At 43.9% G+C, this 21321-nt stretch overlaps 1 protein-coding gene across 1 annotated transcript in view; it reads left to right on the plus strand.

Annotated features, from left to right (window-relative positions):
• Positions 1-21321, plus strand: part of KCNH8 (potassium voltage-gated channel subfamily H member 8) — a 365145-nt gene that overhangs the window by 118543 nt on the left and 225281 nt on the right. The window contains exon 2 of the mRNA XM_039219708.1: positions 441-674. Within this exon, the coding sequence (XP_039075639.1) occupies positions 441-674 (234 nt within the window). The remainder of the gene's footprint in view (positions 1-440; positions 675-21321) is intronic.

Consider the following 21321-nt stretch of genomic DNA (forward strand, 5'->3'; position numbering starts at 1 on the left):
TGCCAAATAAATGACTTCCACTTAAATCCTCCTTCAGGGTCTGCTTTTAGGGAAATGAAATCTAAAGATACTGAAGTTCAACACGTGCATCACTTGTTCAAGTTTATCAATACATCGAGTGACAGATTGAGAGTTTGAGCCCAAAGCCATGGCCAAAAGCACCCTACCTGGCTGCTAAGTAAGTAGTATGTGCCTACCAAAGCAGACCGATGAATCCTGACTTCCCTCTGTAGTGCGTTTCAAAATGCAAGCCAAAGCCAGAGCTTAATAGTTCCGCTGGTCAGTGCCGTTTTGTTTGGGAGAGTCTCTTTCCCACCCCAGCTCTTCAGGACATGCATTTTAGGCACTGTGAGCCAAGCTCATTTGTTACTGAAACTGTGACTTAGGAAACAGCTCTGCATGCTCATGTAGTGGCTGAGCGTCTTCTTGTCGTTCTGCAGATAGCAACTTCATCCTCGCGAATGCCCAGGTGGCCAAGGGGTTCCCCATAGTCTACTGTTCTGATGGCTTCTGTGAGCTCGCTGGATTTGCCCGGACTGAAGTCATGCAGAAGAGTTGCAGCTGCAAATTCTTATTTGGAGTTGAAACCAACGAGCAGCTGATGCTTCAAATAGAAAAGTCACTGGAGGAGAAAACAGAATTCAAAGGAGAAATTATGTTCTACAAGAAGAACGGTGAGTGACTTTCTTCCACTGGTGCAAATTGGGCAGTTGTGAAGAGTCACCTTCTTTCCACTCTGTGCTTATTTCATAACGCCCATTAAGGCTTACTGGTATTTCACATAAATATAGGCTGTTACTGAAGTCCTGCTGGTGACTCGGGCAATAGCCTTGTTTTAGCCATTAGCAGCATAAGCTGCTGGAAAATTTAGCATTGGAATTATCACTGTTCAATGTTAATATATTAACTGAGCGAATGGATGTTAAAATAAAGTGTATTACCATTTTACTATGGTCATTCTTAAAATACATATTAGATATGGTAGTTGTTAATACAGTATTAATAGATGATCTTATCCAGGGATATTTTCCCAATTGTGTGCCTTTAAGAACCACATCTCAACCACAGTCATTAAGGACAGAGGTCTGAGAGTTCACTGGCAGAAAGGAAGTTAATTTAAAGCACATCACCCTAGGCATTTTTCTCTTCCAGTTCTCTCTCCACGGAGCCTTTCTCACTACCTTTTTAAAGACAAACTAAGATGGGGCGCCTGAGTGGCTCAGTCGGTTAAGCGTTCTACTTCGGCTAGGGTCATGATCTCGTGGTCTGTGGGTTCGAGCCCTCCATCGGGCTCTGTGCTGACAGCTCAGAGCCTGGAGCCTGTTTCAGATCCTGTGTCTCCCTCTCTCTCTGCCCCTTCTCTGCCCATGCTCTGTCTCTCAAAACTAAAAATAAACGTTAAAAAAAATTTTTTTAATGACAAACTAAGAGACACACGGCGTAATTCAGGGTGGGAGTGAATTTGCCTGGACTCATAACTGCCCCTGAGGAAATATGAAGCATTTTCTTCTGGCTGCAGTTTTGTGACTCTTTTCTAAATAAAAGAAGATGTAGGGATGGGAGTAGTATCTGCAGTGCTTGGGTCCTATGTAGGAATCAGTATCATTATCTCATGGGCCCTGGTAGTTGGGATGAATCCAAGAGGCATTATTTTGGGGAAATGCTAAATCAAAATGAGAACAAACTGCCATTTCCCAGTTTCTAAAATTTTGTCTCTTTCTTTAGTAGTCTTCTCTAAAGTAACGTAGCCTTCTGAGATTTATCTGGGTGCACAGTTGCCGAGCTAGAGAATAGATTTCCCAGCCTCTTTTGCAGTTGGGCTGGGCATGAGACAAAGTTTTGGGCCAGTGACATGCAAGAGAATGACTTGCAGAACTTTTAGGAAAAATCTCTAACGAAATACAATTGTTTGCCCTCTAATTTCTCTTCTTCTCCTTTCCCACGATGTTCCAGATTGAATTGTGTATCCTCAAAAATCACATGTTGAAGCCCTAACCCCCAATGTGACTGTATTTGGAGATGGGGCCTTTAACAAGATGATTGCGGTTAAATGAGATCATAAGGGTGGGGCCCTAGTTCAATATGATTGGTGTCCTCATAAGAACAAGAGATACCAAAGATACGGGCACATCCAAAAGGTCATGCAAACACACAGAGCGAAGGCCACTGTCTGCAAGCCAATGAGAGAGGCCTCAAAAACACAGTGCTGTCAGCACCTGATCTCCATTTTTCAGCTTCCAGACCGTGAGAAAACAAATTTCTATTTAAGCCACCCGTCTGTGGCACTGTGTTAGGGCAGCCCCCCAGCAAATTAGTGCGAGTGGGTCAGAACGTTAAGGCAAAACTGGATAGCCAGCTTCAACCGTCTGCAAAGGTCAGCATCATAGAGGAGTGCAGAGTAACCGTATGAAAGGAGCCATCCTCCCCACCCACCCCAGACAAGCTCGTACATTCCCATCTTATTTGAGTCATTTCATTTAGGGGTCTTTTTTTGTTATGACATCTAAATTGCATTCTAACTAGGGTTTCTGAACCTTGGCACCATTGACCGTTTGGGTTGGTAATCATTTTCTGTGGAGGGCTGTCCTTTGCTTGGCAGATGATAAGGATCACTTCAGGCCTCTATGTTTTGCTCTTAGGACTTAGTATTGGGGTCATTGCCAGGCAGAGAAGTAGGGTCTGAACATGGGAACTTCATCTTCTTTTATAACCAATTTGGCCTTGGAGAACCTTCTTTGAGCGTGTGAATTTTGGATTCACAGCGGGCAGGGGATATTGGAGAGTACCATCCCGGGAGGGGCAGAGTATCCAGTGCTTTGGGATGAGGACCGTAGTTCAGACCATTGTGTCCTTCCCAGTGTCAATAGATAAGGCCTACGTAGCAAATAGGATAAAATAAAAGGGCTCCTGTTCTAATTATAGCACAGCCCTTGAAGAGAGCCTGAGATAAAAGAAAATGGAAGATGCCACTGAGAAGGTGGACTGGTAGGGAGTGATAAAACCACCGTCTGGTGACACAAAAAGAAAAGGGATGTCCTTTGTCTAAAATATTCGCTGACAGCAGACTTGTGCCTCTCATTATAGGCACCTTGTATAGGTGACTCCAAATCCATCTGAGTGTCTTCCTTTTTAAGCCACCTCTAGAGTTCTGAATATGGCACTGCTCAGAGAGGTTCAGGCCACGGAGGAGAATCTGGACAGAAAGCCCCCAAAATGAAGATTTTAGAGGCCAGAATAATAGAAATTATGGAGCACCGTGTGGGAGTCAACACCCAGGAGAATTTCCCGAGTCCATTGTTTTATAAGATGTCTGCAGCCTTGGACCTCTTTGGATGGAAAACGTTAAAGGCACCCGTTCCCCCAAGCCAATCAATATGGAGAACTGTCTGACATTTTGAGCAAACAAATTGATCCAGTTACAAGTGGTTGAAAATTGCTGCCTCTCCTATGATGATCATGCTGTATTTTCGCTATTTTTAGAAGGATCTCTCAGCACACGCAGTGGTGAACCTTTGAAGGCACAAATCTGTGCATTCGTTTATTCTGCATCCCCAACATGCAGAGCTTGAGTTTAGTGGCCATCAAACATTAGTTTCTCAGTAAATGCTTACTGAATGGAATTGAAATGGAACATTAGAGGGACCTGTGGATACTTCAAAGACTGTCTGGATTCTGATTTTTAAAAATAATCTGTGCCCTCAAGCATCCTCCTTCAAGGCTCCTTTTCTTTTAACTTACTTTTGAGAGTAGGTGCCTGTTTCTCGTTCTGGCCAGATACATTTGACCATCTGTGATTGAGCTGGTTTGCTCACTGGCCGCTCAGTGTTGCACTGACCTCATGGGACAAGACTGCCTTTTCCCCTCTTGCTCGGGCCTGTAAGAACCTGACTGGAGGCCGGTGATGTGCAGCAGGGTATGCTAAAGGTTTTAGGGTATCTTGTGGGACTTATCATAAAGGAAGACACACTATGATCTGATAGCAAATGTGCCTATTTACGAGTCCAGAGGAAAATAAAAAGAGGAAATTCTTACCCCCTGTCAGAACCCCAGCTCCTAGTCATGTCTTGAGTCTGATAGTCTGACTCCTTCCCCTCTCTAGCTGCCCCACCACCGCCCATTAAAGACCCTTCTTTCATATTTCATAGGTTGAATGTTCTAGTCCTCTTTAGGAAAACCTTATTGTCTTCCCATTAGACTTGTCCTCCTTGAAGTGTTTATTGTCCTCTCCTGACTAGAGAAAAGTGTGGGACACAGCATTGTCCAAAAGAATTCATTGCCAAATGCAGAGTAATTCAGCCTAAATAAAAATAAAATAAAACCATGAAGGGATGTGGAAGAATAGGTTCCATCTGATCACTTTTCTTATCTCTGCTCCAATACTATGCTCCTTTCTCTCTTGGATATTGTGGTTTTGTCTAGGTAGCTGATAGAAAATAGACATATATAAAGGGGCATCTGGGTGGCTCAAGGCTAAACGTCTGACTTTGGCTCAGGTCATGATCTCACGGCTTGTGGATTTGAGCGCAGCGTTATGGAGCCTGCTTGGGAGATTCCCTCTCTCCTCTCTCTCTGCCACTCTACTGGGTACACTCTCCTTCTTTCAAAATAAATAAATAAACTTAAAAAAATAGGAAATAGATGTATATAGAAATATATGTACACACACAAACATAGCCCTCCTAAAATATAGTTACCAAAGAGAGTATAGTCTTTTCAAAGGTCAATAATTATGACAGCTAGAAGGATGATAATGGCTAACACTTAAACAATATTTAGTATGTGCTAAGAACTTTCCCACATATTTAACTTTTACTTACATTAGCCTATTTAATCCTAGAACTTTTTAAAAAGTAGATATCCTTGGGGCACCTGGGTGGCTCAGTCGGTTAAGCGTCTGACTTTGGCTCAGGTCATGATCTTATGGTTTGTGGGTTTGAGCCCTGCATCGGGCTCCGTGCGGACAGCTAGCTCAGAGCCTGGAGCCTGCTTCAGATTCTGTGTCTCCCTCTCTCTCTGACCCTCCCCTGCTCACTCACTCTCTCTCTCTCTCTCAGAAATAAATAAAACATTAAAAAAAGTAGATATCCTTATATTATCATATTACAGATAAAGAGATCAATATACAGAAAGAATAAGGTTTTTTTTTAAATTAAGTAATAATTAGGAAGACAAATAGTTTCACAGGTAAACATAATATAAATCTGCAGTTATGGTGCATATAACAAAATGTAGAGTTGTCAAATTTGTCTACATCTGAAACTAATAAAGCATCATGTGTCAACCATACCTTAGTAAAATCATCTAAAAATAATAAAGTGATTGTATAATTACTGTAAAGAACTAATCACTGACTAATAAAATTCAGACATAGAGAAACCTAATATGTAAATTTGTCCTTGTCTAACATAGAGATAGTAATATTTTACACTTTTATGTTCAGAGCAGTTAACATTTCTCATTATGAGAGAGAGAGAGAGAGAGAGAGAGAGAGAGAGAGAGAGCCACGTGCCCCAAGCTCCTGCGCCTGTGAGAATTCTCCTTTTCTTACCCTGTTTTTTTCCTATGCAGTTGTTACTCCTGCAAGGATCTAGCTTCTTAGTCAACTAATCTGTCAAGAAGGAGCCAAAAATGCAATGAGGGAAGATAGTCTCTTTAATAAATGGTGTTGGGGAGCCTGGGTGGCTCAGTCGGTTGGGCGTCCAACTTCGGCTCAGGTCATGATCTCACGGTTTGTGAGTTCCAGCCCCGCATCGGGCTCTGTGCCAACAGCTCAGAGCCTGGAGCCTGCTTCGGGTTCTGTGTCTCCCTCTCTCTCTGCCCCTCACCCACTTGCACCCTGTCTCTCAAAAATAAATAAACGTTAAAAAGATTTTTAAAAATGGTGTTGGAAAAACTGGATATCTACATGCAAAAGAATGAAAACAGACCACAATCTTTACCATACACAAAAGTCTCCACTTTTATGGAGTAAAACTTAAGTAGTAGAGGTATTGCCCCAGCACCCTGTATTCTGAAGTTCCAGAGGGCGCACTATCATACAGTTGTGCTCATGATTTTTGTTTTGCAGATTTCTGATTTTGCTACCTTAGTTACTTTAATTTTGTGAAAGGATTGAGGATATTTCAAAAACCAACAATTCTTCACCACTACTGCTTTTCAACGCAGTTGTTTAAACAATCTCTATAGACAGCGTACTGTTGTTTTGGAGACATGAGCCCAATCTCTGAGAGTTTTCTTCTCCTTTTTCTCTTCCTAAATTGCCATTTGCATGGCTGGGGTGTGAGGGGCATATCTGAACTGAAGGCATAGTGAGGAAAGGGCCCCCTGACCTCTTGAAGACCATGGACTAACGCATGGCCCATCTGTCTGATGCTCCCCTTTGAGCATTTACAGCTGAGTTTTGTGGCTGGTGGTACTCCCTACATCACTTCCCTTCCTGTTAGCTCTTGCAAGGTGAGCACACCCATCCTTCACACATAGCAGCAAAGGGAGCTCAGGATATAAACCGGAGCATCTTTCATGCTCTCACATTTCCTCACAAGTAGGCAGCCACCTCCATGTTGATAAAGACATAGTCTGCCAAGCAGTTTCTTTCAAAGAGTCCGAAATAGAGAATGGAAAAGGTCCCTAATGTCACTGCTTCCAAAAAACTATCCAGTGCAGCCTCTTCCTGCCTCAAACCTGTGAAACCTGAGTGAAGAGATTATCTCTGGCTTCCCCTACTTGTTTTCATAATCCGCAAGCTGAGAAGGGACAGGCTAAGAGGTCATCTAGTATTACCATCTTCCAGATTCTAGCTTCTTGGTCAAGTTTTTAATGGTGGAAAGTGGTTTCTTCTCTGTCATGGAAGACCATCGTGAGCGGTTCCATTAGCCCCAGGCTTTATATGTTAATCTTAGCGTATCCTCTCCACAGAAATTTTCTCTTTTAAGCTCATTTTCTTTTTTTTCTTTTTTTTTAATTTTTTTTTGTTTTGTTTTGTAAAATCTTGGTTCTGGTGTAGTTAACATACAGTGTTATATTAGTTTCAGGTTTACAATACGGTAAGTCAGCAATTCCTTATGATCACCAAGTGCTCACCCATGACAAGTGCACTCCTTAATTCCCATCACCTATTTCACCTATCTCCCCATTTACCTCCCCTCTGCTGACCATCAGTTTGTTCTGTATAGTTAAGAATCTGTTTCTTGGCTTCTCTCTCTCTGTCTTTTCCCTTTGCTCCTTTGTTTCTTAAGTTCCACATATAAGTGAAATCATATGATATTTGTCTTTCTCAGACTGACTTATTTCTCCTGGCATTATACTCTCTGGCTATATCCATGTTGCTGCAAATGGCAAGATTTCATTCTTTTTAATGGCCGAGTAATATTCTCTTATATCAAGCCCATTTTCATATGAAATAGATCCCAGAAAGAAAAATGCTGGAGGAGAACAAACATTTAAGAAGAAAATTAAAAGAACATATTTAATTTTGCGGATATAGTTTCATGATGTATTAGTTTGCTAGGACTGACCTAACAAAGTACCACACACAAGTGGCTTAGATCAAAGAAATGCATTATCTCACTGTTCTGCACATCAGGAGCCCACTATCAAGGGGTCAGCTGAGTTGGTTCTTCTGAGAGCTGTCAGGAAGAATTTGTTCTATGCCTCTGCCCCAGCTTCTGGTGGTTTGCTGGCAATCACCAGTGTTTCTTAGCTTGTAGAAGCATTATCCTGATCTTTACTTTCATCCTCACAGAGTGTTTCCTTCTGTGAGTGGCTATGTCAAGATTCCCCCACTATTATAAGAATGCTTATCATATCTTAGTGCCCACTTTAATGATCCCACTTTTACTTGTTTACCTCTGTAAAGACTCTGTCTCCAAATAAGGTCACATCCCAAGGTACTGGGGGTTAGGATTCTGACATATCCACCTAAAACACCTGGTTACAGTCACATTAGGTATATCACAATTTAAGTGACTTGCCCAAGATTGTAAACTAGTGGGGATGAGATCACGTCTCAGGGGCATTTTTGCGAATCTCTGGAGATGTTTGACTCAAGAAGTTGGGGGTGCTTTTGTCATTTAGTGGGCAGGAGTCAAGGATACTAAGTGTACTATAATATATGGGATGGTCTTGCAATTGAAGAATTGTCCAGTGTCTAATGCAGCTTTCTTTCTTTCTTAATTTTTGTGTTTTGAGTTTTGTTGAGGTGTAATTAATATGCCCGAAATCACGCATATTTAATGTGGATATCTCGATGAGTTTGGACATAGACATACACCGGTGATACCGGAACACAATCAAGATACTAAATGTATCTATCACCTCCCACAATTTCCTTGTGTTCTTTTATGGTTGGTTGGTTGGTTGGTTGGTTTGTGGTAAGGACATTCAACATGAGCTCTATCCTCAACATTATGCAAAGTGAAATAAACCAGTCACAGAAGGACAAACACTGCATGATTCCATTTTTATTAGGTATCTAAAATCGTCCAACTCATAGAAGCAGAGAATCAAATGGTGGTTTCTGAGGGTTGAGGGGAGGAGGAAAAAGCGAGGCATTCGCTGGGTTGAAAGTTTCAATTCCGCAAGATAAGTCCAATGGACAGATCTGCTATATGACAGAGCATCCACAGTCAACGATACAGGACTGAGCACCGCAGGCCTTTGTAATGCCCCATCAGGCTTTCCAGGAAGGAAAGCCCTGATTTCTAATTATCTCAACTTAGAACTTAACACACAGTGTTTTGGGGAAGGCTTAATTTTCACTGAATTTCTGAGAATAAAACCACAATGCAGTGCAGAATGATTCAACTTTATCTTGTTTCAAATCTCACCCATTTCTGAAAAATCTCATCACTGACTCATAGGACTTGTCAGGGATGCAGCAAGCACACGTGCATGGGCTCCGCACACGGAGCTCTTGCATCCTGGGGATCCCGTGTGCTGGTCCAATTTTCTGGCCGCCGCAATGCATCTTCTCCTGCAGCCAGGCACGCAGGAGCGTTTCATGCTGAGATGCATACTAGTTTATCAGGGGTGACGTCACTTTGCTTTTCCTGTTAGATTCCTGTTAATAATATATAGTATTGATTTTCTGAAAACAATCTGTATAATCATATTAATTATGATTTTTTGCTTTTAAATAGAGAAGAGGGAAATCCAAGTACTTATTACAAAAGGGAATCTCAGATCTGATAGAGTTTTGGGTAACCCATTTCATTCACAAATAAACTCATTCCTAGGTCATCTTCAAGAGTTGCCATTTATTTCCACGTATCTTCTGAACTACTGCTTCATATTTTTATTTAGTTATTTTTTTTATTTTAGAGGGAGAGAGAGAACATGAGTGAGGCAGAAGGGCAGAATGAGAGAGAGAACCTTAAGCAGGCTCCATGCTCAGTGCAGAGAGCGACACGGTTTTGATCCCACAACCCTGGGATCATGAAGTCAAGGGTCAGAGGCTCGACTGACTGAGCCAGCAAGGCACCCTGTGCTTAATGTTTTTAAGTTGACTCACTTTTTAAAAACTCAAATTGCAAGCAAAAGAAAACTAAATCACAAGTCTAAATGGAAAACCAGGATCACTAGCCTCAAACAGAAGGTAACCATACATAAATATGCAATGAAAATATTGTAATTTCATGTCTTAAAGCTTAAAGTATACCTTGAAATCTATAATAATAAATCTAATTGATTATAGTGTGCCAACCAGTGAATGTTATTTAGTTTTCCCAATAAGAATTCAAGTAAGTATGATGTCTTACATTTTCAGATAAGGTAACTATGACACAGAAAAGTAATGTGAACACAGGTGTGTCTTATGTGTGTTATGTGATAGTCCTCAGCTTGTCATGACATGGACAAACACTTAGAAAAATCAGTGCGTTTTCTTTTTTCTTTTTAAATATAGTTCGATTTTCAACTTTCTGTGGTATGGACTTAAAACATATATATTTGTGACAAAAACAATTTATTTACCATTTACTATTTGTTGAGGGAGGACTCCTATGTGTTGGGGGATCTTTTGTTTACTTAGCTGCTAAATACATTTTCAGATGCAAATCAGAAGCTGAAGAATTAAATTGCTCAGTAAATAAAAAGTGGTGGTGTGGAGGGGAGGGTTCTCTCGGGCAGCAGTGGGTGGAAGATTAGAAGGAGAGGTCAGAGAGCCTGGAAGAAAAGATAAGAAAAGGGGGAGAGCTAGAGAAATGGGGAGATGTTAGGTAATGTCTTAACTCCTTTCCTTCAAAATATCTTTAAAAAAAATTTTTTTTAAGTTTATTTATTTTTGAGAGGGAGAGAGACTGTGGTGAGTGGAGAAGAGGCAGAGAGAGAGGGAGACACAGAATCCGAAGCAGGTTCCAGGCTCTAAGCTGTCAGCACAGAGCCCGCCATGGGGCTCGAACCCACGAACCTTGAGATCATGACCTGAGCCGAAGTTGGACGCTTGAAGTCGGACGCTTAACCAGCTGAGCCACCCAGGCACCCCTCCCTCAAAATATCTTAAGGTAGACTGGATATTTCTGGGTTTTTTTTAAATTTTTAAATGTTTTTTTTATTTATTTCTGAGAGAGAGAGACAGTGTAAGCAGGGGAGGGTCAGAGAGAGAGGGAGACACAGAATCTGAAACAGGCTCCAGGCTCGGAGCTAGCTGTCTGCACAGAGCCCAATGCGGGGCTCGAACCCACGAACCGTGAGATCATGATCTGAGCAGAAGTTAGAGGCTTAACCGACTGAGCCACCCAGGCACCCCTGGATATTTCTGTTTCAATAAGCATTAAAGCCAGTAGGTATTAAAATGTAAGATATTTATATGCACTAGCTAAAATAATCTGTGTTCTACCAAGAGCATGCATACCAGTAGCTGGGCAATGCATGCACTGTCTTTACTCTAGTGAACACATACATGGTCTGAACCAGGCATATGCGTACTCAGTCTTAGGAGGTCAGCTCGTGATCAAAGACAAAAGGAAGCAGATTTCCTCCTGAGCTTCCTCTTTTTTTATTTACAGTGAACTGCTCATGGCAGATAATCATAGTAAGGACCATCACTTTCCTTCTAGCAATGAGTTTATATGTAAGATATTTTTAGTGAGCTCTGTTACTCAGTTTTTCGAATGACTCTGCAGATGATTTTTAGAATATATGATTATGCCCTCCAGGTATTTTAGAATTGGAGCTCAATACAGGAAAACAAACAAAGCCTTGGGGTGATAGAATGTCACATGATTCTCGAAATCGATTTCGAAATTCTCGATTTATTTATTTATTTATGTTTATTTATTTTTGAGAAAGAGAGACAGAGTGAGCAGGGGAGGGGCAGAGAGAGAGGGAGACACAGAATCTGAAGCAGGCTCCAGGCTCCGAGCTGTCAGCACAGAGCCTGACATGAGGCTAGACCTCATGGACCGTGAGATCATGACCTGAGCCAAAGTCAGACGCTTAACCAACTGAGCCACCCAGGCGCCCCAAAATTAACATTTTATTTTTTTAATTAAAAAAGATTTATTTATTTTGGGGAGAGCACAAGTGGGGGAGGAACAAAGAGGTGGACAGAGGATCAGAGGCAGGCTCTGCGCTGACAGGCTGACAGCTGCGAGCCCCATGTGGGGCTCACACTCATGAACCATGAGATCATGACCTGAGCTGAAGTCGGTTGCTCAACAGACTGAACCACCCAGGTGCCCCCCAAAATTAACACTATAAGTGTACAGCCTTGCTACTTCCCCAGTACTGTTAAGAAATGGGCTTGCGGCATTGCAAATAGAATGGTTTCATGTAAGATCCAGATTTCAGAGCAAGGGATGTCATGCCCACGCATGTACTAAGTGGACAACAAGAAAATGCTCTTTAATGGAAAGTGTAGTGCCTAAATGCCGGTCTTCTGTGGCTGTAGGGGTTCCCAGAGTGGGCGTCACTCACATCACTTTAAGTGTCCACCACATGGAGAGAACAGTGAGGCAAGTCAGCCAGCCAGGAGCCTATTTTGACAAGAGTTACAGAATCAGGCTTGAGATGACAGACAATAAAAGCAACTTTATCTTAAGGTTGAGCGAGACCTGGGGCAAAGGGAAAGGTAAATTCTGAGTGAAGTGAGATCATTTTTCCCTCCCAATCCTCCCATGGACTGAGACCAGAGTCCGTGAGAAAGGGAGCATGACACAGGTGCCATCCTTTCATAGGATCTCTTCAGCCTGTTGACACCTTCAAAGCCAAAGGCATTAGCCTTCCTTGGGATGGTTCTTTGGCAACAACTAAAAGCTTCACAGTGAGCCTGGAGGATGACGCAGAGCTTAGAGTCTTGTATTCTTGAAAGGACTAGATGGTGGAGACCCTAGAAGTGTCTGTGAAGAGCCCAATGGGGACTCATTTCCTGAAAAGCTAGTGGAGGTGGGAGCTAGGAAGCCTGCTCCCTGTGAAACCGGGACGAGCAAATTCTTCCTCCCTGGCTCGTGGAGTCAAGGAGGCACAGCACAGTGTATCTAGGCCCCAGTTAACCATGGCTGTGTGACAGCCACCTCAGAATTCAGTGGCTTAAAATAGTGGCTGCCTCAGCTTTCAGTACTGTGGGTCGGGAATCCAGGCTGGGCTTTGCAGAATGATCCCTCTTCCTTTTGGGGTTGGCGGAGGTCGGTGGTTAGGTGGTGTTTGGATGGGAGATGCTTGGATGTTCAGATCGGAGGACCTTGGATGACTTCACTCTCATGTCTGACAACGTCAACTGTGTAACTTCCATACCCTGTTGGTACTGTGGGCAGCTGCAAGTCTCCCCACATTCATGAGAAGGGGACCTCGACCCCAACTCTCGATAGAAAGAGTGATAAAAATGTGCAGCTGTGTTTTACGAACTGCACGTCTAGATTTGTTGAAAGGGAGAGAGAGTAGCAAGAGGCAGGAGGACCTTTCACTCTGATGCTCATAACATTCACAGTTTTCCTCATGTCTGAAGGGCCACAAACAGGGACCCTGCTCGCCCCAGCTGCGTGTGTTAGAGAACTGCGGATCAGACCGTTGCCTCTCGCTCCTCCATTACTTTCCAGTCTGGCTCCTCTGAGGCTTTACGTCAGACTTCACACGTCCTGGAATAGAAAGCATTTTATGATGCTTTTATGATTTTATCATGATTCTCCAGTACGTCTGTTCAGGGTTGATAGGACATTAGTATTTTAAGTTTCCCTCCTGTGTCTTTTGCGTTCAAGAAGGGAGGCTCGCAAATGCACCTGCAGTCACCGACCTTACAGTGATGGCAGCAGGGAAGACAGAGGGCTCAGAGGGGACAAGCGGTTTATTTATTTCGCTGACTTGTATTCGATCTTCGTCCTTGTAGACGTAGGCAGCTCTCCTGGGCTCTTTCCTGTATATCTGAACACGCTACTGTGAGAGGAATCTTGCTCTGTTTCCACGCCCGTGGTTATGGTTGCACGGTTTAGTCGACGAGCAGTCTTCTGTCAGTACTTGACGCGCTCAGCCGGGCTCCCCAGCCAGGATGATCAGAACAGAGTGAGACGGAGGCGCAGATGCGGCCTCAGGGCCTTTCCGGGGAACTGCGTGGCTCTGCCTGGCCTGTCGGGTGGAGAGGTCACGGTTGCTGCCTCGCTAGTCCCTGCATGCCTTCACTTCTTCGGTCAGCCTCCCTGACTTAACGCAGACGACTCCGTGGAGTACTGAGAGCTAACACTTAGGGACCCGGATTCGCTGTTTGCCTGTGTTGTCACTCCATGCACTCCTGTTATCAGTCCTTTCAGGCAACTCCTATTAATACATTTCGCAGTTAAAGAAACTCATCCCCAGAGAAGTTAAGTGGAAGGGCCAGGGTCCAAGCCTCCTGACCGCTGCACTCTCAGACGCATGGTCGTGCCCACAGGCATGGCAAACCTCAGCTTCCTCCCTAGGGAGCCCTCACCAGCTCCTGGTCTGTGAGAGAGAGGGGCTTCCTAGGTGATGTGTGTCCGTAGAGAACTGGCAAACTATCCGGGAAAGAACCTGTTAAATTACCCATTTTTGTACCTGTGGCTGTTCATTATTCTATCTTTATGAGCCAGAAATGAAATGTAACCACAAGCAATGTTTGAGAATCTTTGGAGCTAAACAAGTTCCCTTTGAAATGAGAAAAACCTATTGTTTTAAAGGTTCTCTTTCTGTGGTGAGAAGAAGATATTGAATTTGGAGAATCAAGCCCTGGCAAGGAAGGATCTTCCTACTACATTTACTGGGCCGAGGCCAAGGACCAGCTAGTATAACCAGAGCAATAGTTAGAACCAGAAGGGCTTAGGGGCACCTGGGTGGCTCAGTCAGTTAAGTGTCTGACTTCGGCTCAGGTCTTAATCTCATAGCTCATGGGCTCAAGCCCCGCATTGGGCTCTGTGCTGACAGCTAGCTCCAAGCCTGGAGCCTGCTTTGGATTCTGTATCTCCTTCTCTCTCTGACCCTCCTCTGCTCACACTGTCTCTATTTCTCTCTCTCTCTCTCTCTCTCTCTCTCTCAGAAGTAAATAAAACATTAAAAAAAAAAAAAAGAACCAGAAGGGCTTGGGGTAGAATCTTTGTTGCATACACTCCCTAAGTGAGTTGGCTAGTCTGGGCCTCTGCTTGACCTTCTCTGAGACAGAGATAGCCACACCACCCTCACAGACCCAATTGAGATAACCTGATGAAGGCCCAAATGAGATAACCATTGCCCAGCACCCATTATTAAGACAAGCTACATAATTTGTAGACTCCCTTGCAAAGTGAAAATACAAACCTCCCCCGGTCCCCTGCCTTTACAAAGACCTATTGAAAAGTTCAAGTTAGCAATAACTTGGATCATTTAATCAAAGCCTGGGGTCCTCCTGAGTACACAGCCTATGCAACTGTACTGTTTGTATGCCCATGAGGCTGGTCCTGAACATTATAGCCTTTCAGCAAACATCCCTTCCTACCCTGGCATGTTTCCCTCACAATAAGAACCTATCTGCTCTCACTTCCCAGAGTGCCAGACCCTCAGACCCAATGTTTGAGCCCTGGCCTGTGGCCCAGTTTCTAGCCCCCCCCCCCCCCCCCCCGCCCACTCACCTCACTAGAAAAGCCATGAACATCTAACCATGAACATGTAACCATCTTCAAAGGGAGCCCATAAAGATTCTGTGATGTCTTAGCTAAGAGACTCTACATCCTCTGAGTTGGAGAATTACAACACTGACACAGGAATGTGCGCCATTCTAGACATGCCATACTTTCACCATGAATAGTGATATAATATGGACTGGTTACAATGATATAAAGATAGACCTGTGTTTTATTTCTCAGTGATGAGCCTTTCCTCCATGACACTCACCAAATTTACACACTAACGGGTACCAGGAATTCGGATCTCTAGGGCATCTGGATGTCCCTTTCTGCCCTGATGAAGTCATTCTTCCTGTTGTTGCCTCGGTTGAGACTGTCGTGATGTGCAAGAGTTTGCAAGGGGCCCGAGTTGCAAGAGCTCCACTTAGCCAGTTGCCTGATAAAGTCTGTTCCTGTCCCTGTCTCCACGTCGTCTTCCTACGGTGCACATCTGACCTGCTGCTCTCTCGGGACAAAGCCGCGGTAAATGTAAACTGCTTAGCCTGGCAAGTGGAGCCGCCCATGAGCTACCTCTTGTCTGCAGTCTCCTCTGCAGACTCGTCCATTCTTTTTCCTGCCTCCCTTCTCTCCTCATTCCTCATCATCCCTACTGAGCACAGCCTTGCCTCATCATTTTATAGTTTCTGAAACATGCCCCGTGTTTCAACTTGCCTGATGCCTTCTTCCTGCTGGGAAGGTGCCGCCGCCCTGCCCGCACCTCCACTAGGCCAGTCGAATCGTCATGGTTCCCTTCAAGCCTGCGTCTCTCTGTGAGGCCTTCACCAGCTGGGACCTTCGTTTCACATCATGCTTCCGTTCTTCATAGTAGCTACCATCCTGCAGCAATCTGAGTATGGTCGTCTCCCTCCATTTGCGAGTGTTAGGACGTGGGGCCTTTGGGGCTGATTAGGTCGTGAGGGTGGAGTCCTCGTGAATGGGGTTGGTGCCCTTATAAGAGGCCAGAGGGGCACCTGGGTGGCTCAGTGGGTTAAGCCTCTGACTCTTGATTTCTGCTCAGGTCATGATCTCGGCTGTGAGTTTGAGCCCTGCGTAGAGCTCTGCACTACTAGTGCTGAGCCTGCTTGGGATTCTCTCTCTTTCTGCCCTTCTCCCACATGTTCTCTCTCTCTCTCTCTCTCTCTCTCTCTCTCTCTCTCAAAATAAATAAACTTAAATAATTTTTTTGTTTTTAAAGAAGAGGCCGGGGAGCTAGCCTACTGTCTCCCCCCCCCCCCCCCCCCCCCGTGGGGACACAATAAGCATGTGGCAGTCCGCGACCCAGAGGAGGAGTCACTGTAACCCGACTGCGCTGGTACCCTGGTCTCAGACTACCAGCCTCCAAAGCTGTGAGAAAGAAATTCCTGTTGCTTGGCAGCCGTCTGGGCTGTGGTACTTGCTTATAGCAGACCAGGCTGCCTAGCACACCCTTTGTTACAACTTTCCCTTTGTACATCTGTCTCTCTCGTGAGATTGTGCATGGTCGACGGTGGCTTTTTTTTTTCCCCTGGTGCCATATTAATTAGTCATGGTATCCAAGTGCCTAAAACAGTCTTTGGCACATGAGCAATGCTTCAATACTTGATGACCGAGTCAAAGCGTTTGTTTGACCGTTTCAGATGAAGCCCTGTATTGCTCCCCTGTTAGAATACGCCTGAGACACTGAGTCTAGCTGTACATGCTGCTGTAAATGCATTTTGCTGTTCTGTTTCAGCTTCCTGGTCATCTCTCCTTCCAGATTTTCTCAGATCTCTGACCTCGTCATCCCCTTTTCTCTCTGTTTCCAGACATTGGTTCCATTGTTAGGATATTTGTCTTTTTTCCTGTTTGGAGAATCTCTTCTCATTCTCTATCTTGCAGAGATAGAGGGAGTGGCACTCTGGAGTTTTCTGCTGGGTTGATAAAGCAACATCTATACATATGGAAAGTGACCAGGGTGTCCTGTGGCATCTTCATCCAGGAATGCAGGACTGGGGACTGGATTAGTCACTGAATCCCTCCACTTTTAGCCCTTTCTATCAGTTTCCTTGGGGAGACTGGGCCAGCGCAGGCACAATGGAGGTAAATAAATAAGGTATCCAAGAGGTGAGTGCATTCCTGGTGCAAGAAAAGGCAAGGGGGAAGGGGCTAGAGGGACAGTCACCAGAGAATGCAAACAAGGCCAGCAACTTGTCCACAACTCAGGAATCCTTGTGCTTGGTGTTGGAGTCGTGGGGCCCCTTGGAATGTGAAAGGAAGAAGTATTTTGCTCTCCCCATAGGCTCTGGCAAGTGAATATCTCTCAAGGCTAAAAGAGCTCTGAGAAGTACTCCAATTGTTGGCTACTAGCTACTTGGTAAGATGGTCAAATGAATTCACATTTTCAGATGTGTATTTAAGAACAAAAATGTAGTAAAAGTCATCTTAGTATAAAGAGCATTTTCCCCCATTTCCAGCATGTCTGAATGGAAAAAATAATGAACTGTGTATGTGAAGACTTGAGTTCAAGTCCTGGCTTGGTTGTTGACATGCTGTATGTGACCTTAGCCAAGTCATTCTACCCTTCGATCTCAAATTTAACCTGTAAGAGGCACAGGCAGAGACAATATTTATACCTTAAAGCTCCCTGGGTGGCAGTCAGTGAAGCATCCAACTTTTGGTTATGGCTCGGGTCATGATCTCACAGTCCCTTCATGAGTTCAGGCCCTACATTGGACTCTATGCTGATGGTGCGGAGCCTACTTGGGATTCTCTCTCTGCCCCTCCCCTGCTTGTGCTCTCTCTGTCTCTCTCTCAAAATACATAAATAACCTTAGAAAAAGCTGTTAAGGGAATCAGATAAAGAAAGTTAAGTGATAGAGCATATAGAGAACCATGCAATGATTCTCGGAGTGATTTGGAACAGTTTACTTAAACTTTGTGAGCCTCAGTTTTCTCACCGGTAAGATGGCAATAGTAGTAATAGCATCTACTTCATAGGTGTAAGTGAAATATTGCTTGTAAAGTGCTTTGGGTGGTATACCTGACACATGGACACTCAGTACATGTTACCCGTCCACCTCGCAGCAGGCAGCATTATTTTTGTCAAGTTGGAATTCATCTTACAATAATTTACTTTGTTCTTTGACCACAAATTGTAGAGCACCTGTGATGTCCAGGCCAGGCATTCTGCTTTGCACAGGGGGAAGGCAAAAGCAAGAAAGTCATGATCCTTTCTTTCCTGTACCTTATTGGCTACTGAGAAAGGCTCCTCACATTATCATGGACATGTTAGGTCGTTTGCAGGCACGTTACAGGCTGCTCTGGGATGGCATAACAGGGGGATCTGAGCAAATCTGGGTACGAGGAAGAATTCATCAAGAAGCTGATGTTCGAGTTGAATTTCAAAGGATGAGAATAAATTGATTGTATGGAGGAAAGAATAAAAGCATTCTAGGCAAAGAGCCACATGTGCAAGGTTCTGGGAAAGACTGCGCCATGAGAGAGAGAGAGAGAAAGAGGGAGCAGGGGAGAGGGCCAGTGTCACTGGAGAGTAGGCAGCAAGGCATCGCATCACATGGGAGTAGGGGTGTAGACAGGGGTTGAAACACACGTGATTTATAGACCAGGCTTGGGCTATGGCCAATTCACTAAAGACAGTCCAAGGGTTCTGAGCGGGGAAGTCACGTGATGAATATTTAATCATAGAATGATCATTTTTTCGGCCATGTGAGGCAGGTAATCCACATATGCAATGTTGGTTGCTTAGACAAGTGTTACCCAGAGTGTGGTGTGAAGACCCTAATATGGGCAACCCCTGGGACTTGTGACAAATGCAGATTATCAGGCCTCTACCAGACCTACTGAATCAGGAGGTGGGGCCCAGCGATCCGTGCACCCACAGCCCTGTGGGAGATTCTGTGGCATACTAAAGTTTTTGAAGCCCTGGTTGAGTCTAGGATGTGGCTGATAAAGATGCAAGAGTGGATAGCATTAAAACCGATTTCAGGGGCACCTGGGTGGTTCAGTCGGTTAAGCGTCTGACTTCAGCTCAGGTCATGATCTCACGGTTTGTGGGTTCGAGCCCCGTGTCAGGCTCTGAGCTGTCAGCACAGCTTTGGATTCTGTGTCTCCCTCTCTTTCTCTGCCTCTCCCCTGCTTGTCCTTTGTCTCTCTCTCTCTCTCTCAAAAATAAATAAAAACATTAAAAAAATAAAACTGATTTCTTAGCTACTGTAATTGACAAGGTTTGATGATCTCTTTGGGTTGGGTGGTGGGAGGAATGAGAAAGAAGGAAGTGTTAAGAATGACTCTAAAATGTGCATTTCCAAGGAGTCCATCCAACTTGGCCTTTTATACTTTGTTGAGTGTATATGTTTTGAAATGAGAGGGAAAGAAAGGCTGGAGCATGGCTTTTAGTTTCAGTGTGTTTGTTTGTTTGTTTTAATATTTACTAATCCACAGAGCACTGATGATCAGATCCAAGGAACATCATTACTAAAAATGACATCAAGTGAGAAAAGATCTTCTCTCTACGGATGGGCACAATAACCATGCTATAGCTGGGGAACTGATTTCATCTATGATAGGACAGCTATTTTTCAAGTCTTTCCTTCCCTAAAATTCTTCAATTTTGAGTCCACTAAATTACCTTTTGAAACATCATGTTCCACTATTAAAAAAAAAAAAGTACTATGTTTCAGAAATTACAGTAGGAGTCAAACGGCAAAAGAAATCTTGTTCACAATGCTGCTAAGAAAAAATACTATTAACAGGGAAAACATTAAACTCTGAATGTGTCTTGTGGTTTAAAAAAAAATTCCCTTTTGCTGGAAGTTGTTTCACTGTGTATAATATGTCTAATGATTTAGAAAACTACCCTATTTCTCTCCCCCCTGTAAAAGAGATTGCTAGAGTAGAAGTTTCTCACTTATTGGAGCTCCTAGTTACTTTGACTGATTCTTGGACCACAGCCTCCGTTTGACTCCTTTACCTCCCGATTTGCATGTATTTTGCTTTTGTGATGCAGCTTGCAAAGTTCCTACTCAGTCTCCTAATCCCCACCCTAGTTTCTGTTAATGGAATTGCAAGACATGCATTGTCAGAGATCTCTCGAAGGTCATTAAGCTTACTTTCCAGGTGAAGGATAATTAGGTGTATTTTCATTATCAAAAGAGAAAGGAAACGACTACCCTCTATTTAGGAAAGGTTGTCTAGTTAATCTTCTTTTAGAATGTTCCAGTACGGGAAACCTGGGTTGCTCAGTCGATTGAGCGTCTGACTTCGGCTCAGACCATGATCTCTTGGTTCGAGAGTTCAAGCCCCGCATCCAGCTCTGTTCTGACAGCTCGGAGCCTGGAGCCTGCTTCAGATTCTGTTTCCATCTCTCTCTGCCCCTCCCCTGCTCGCACTCTGTCTTTCTCTCAAAAAGAAAAAAAAATGTACCAGTATGATATTCACAGCCCAGATTCTACCTGGTTCTCATTCTAACTAAAAGTGCTTAAATACTCTGGTAATACACAGTCTGGTCAAAACTCCCAGCAAATGAAGACTTAATTCCTGGGACAGTAATTTGCAGGCTTCTTTATAAGGGGTTGGCAAAGTATGGACTGTGGGTCATATCTGGCAGGATGCCTGTTTTGTAAAGGCCACTTTATTGGAGAATGGCCATGCTCATTTTCTTATGTACGGTTTCTTACTGTTTGGGGACTACGTAGCAGAGTAGAATACTTAAGACAGAGACTTTATGAACTGCAAATATATTTACTATCCAGCCCGTTACAGAAAAAGTGTGTTGACTTCCGAAGATGAATGTACCAAATTTGTTAGTTGAATATCAGATTGGAGCCCTCTATGGTTTAGAAGAATTCCGAATCGTCGTGTTTTAATTATATGTACTTTTCTTGTTGTTGGAGGAAAATGCCCATAATCGCATGGAAACTAGTCAGAAAATGTTATGCATGAATTCATTTTTCACAAAACAGTGTCAGTCTAGGGGCAGGCTTGCCGATGCTAGTACCTCCCCTGAGGGTGAAGGGTGGGGCAGTGGTCACCTGGGCACTGGGGTTTGGCCTCAAGTTCTTAGGTACCAGCTCCATTTTAGGGGAGGAGCCATAAGAGGAGGAAGTGTCTAACTCCTTTGCTTCAGTGTGCCTGCCAAGTTGTGACTCACGGCAATCTGGCGCTGTGCTCATGAGTCTTCGCTAAGAGGCGAGTTTGCACAATGGAAGAAATGTTCGTATGTTTGCTGTCGGCGTGTTCTTGGAAAGTGCTAAAACGACACCTAAAA

Source organism: Hyaena hyaena, unplaced genomic scaffold (genome assembly GCF_003009895.1).
Source record: "Hyaena hyaena isolate Hyena2069 unplaced genomic scaffold, ASM300989v1 scaffold_839, whole genome shotgun sequence".
Lineage (NCBI taxonomy): Eukaryota > Metazoa > Chordata > Mammalia > Carnivora > Hyaenidae > Hyaena > Hyaena hyaena.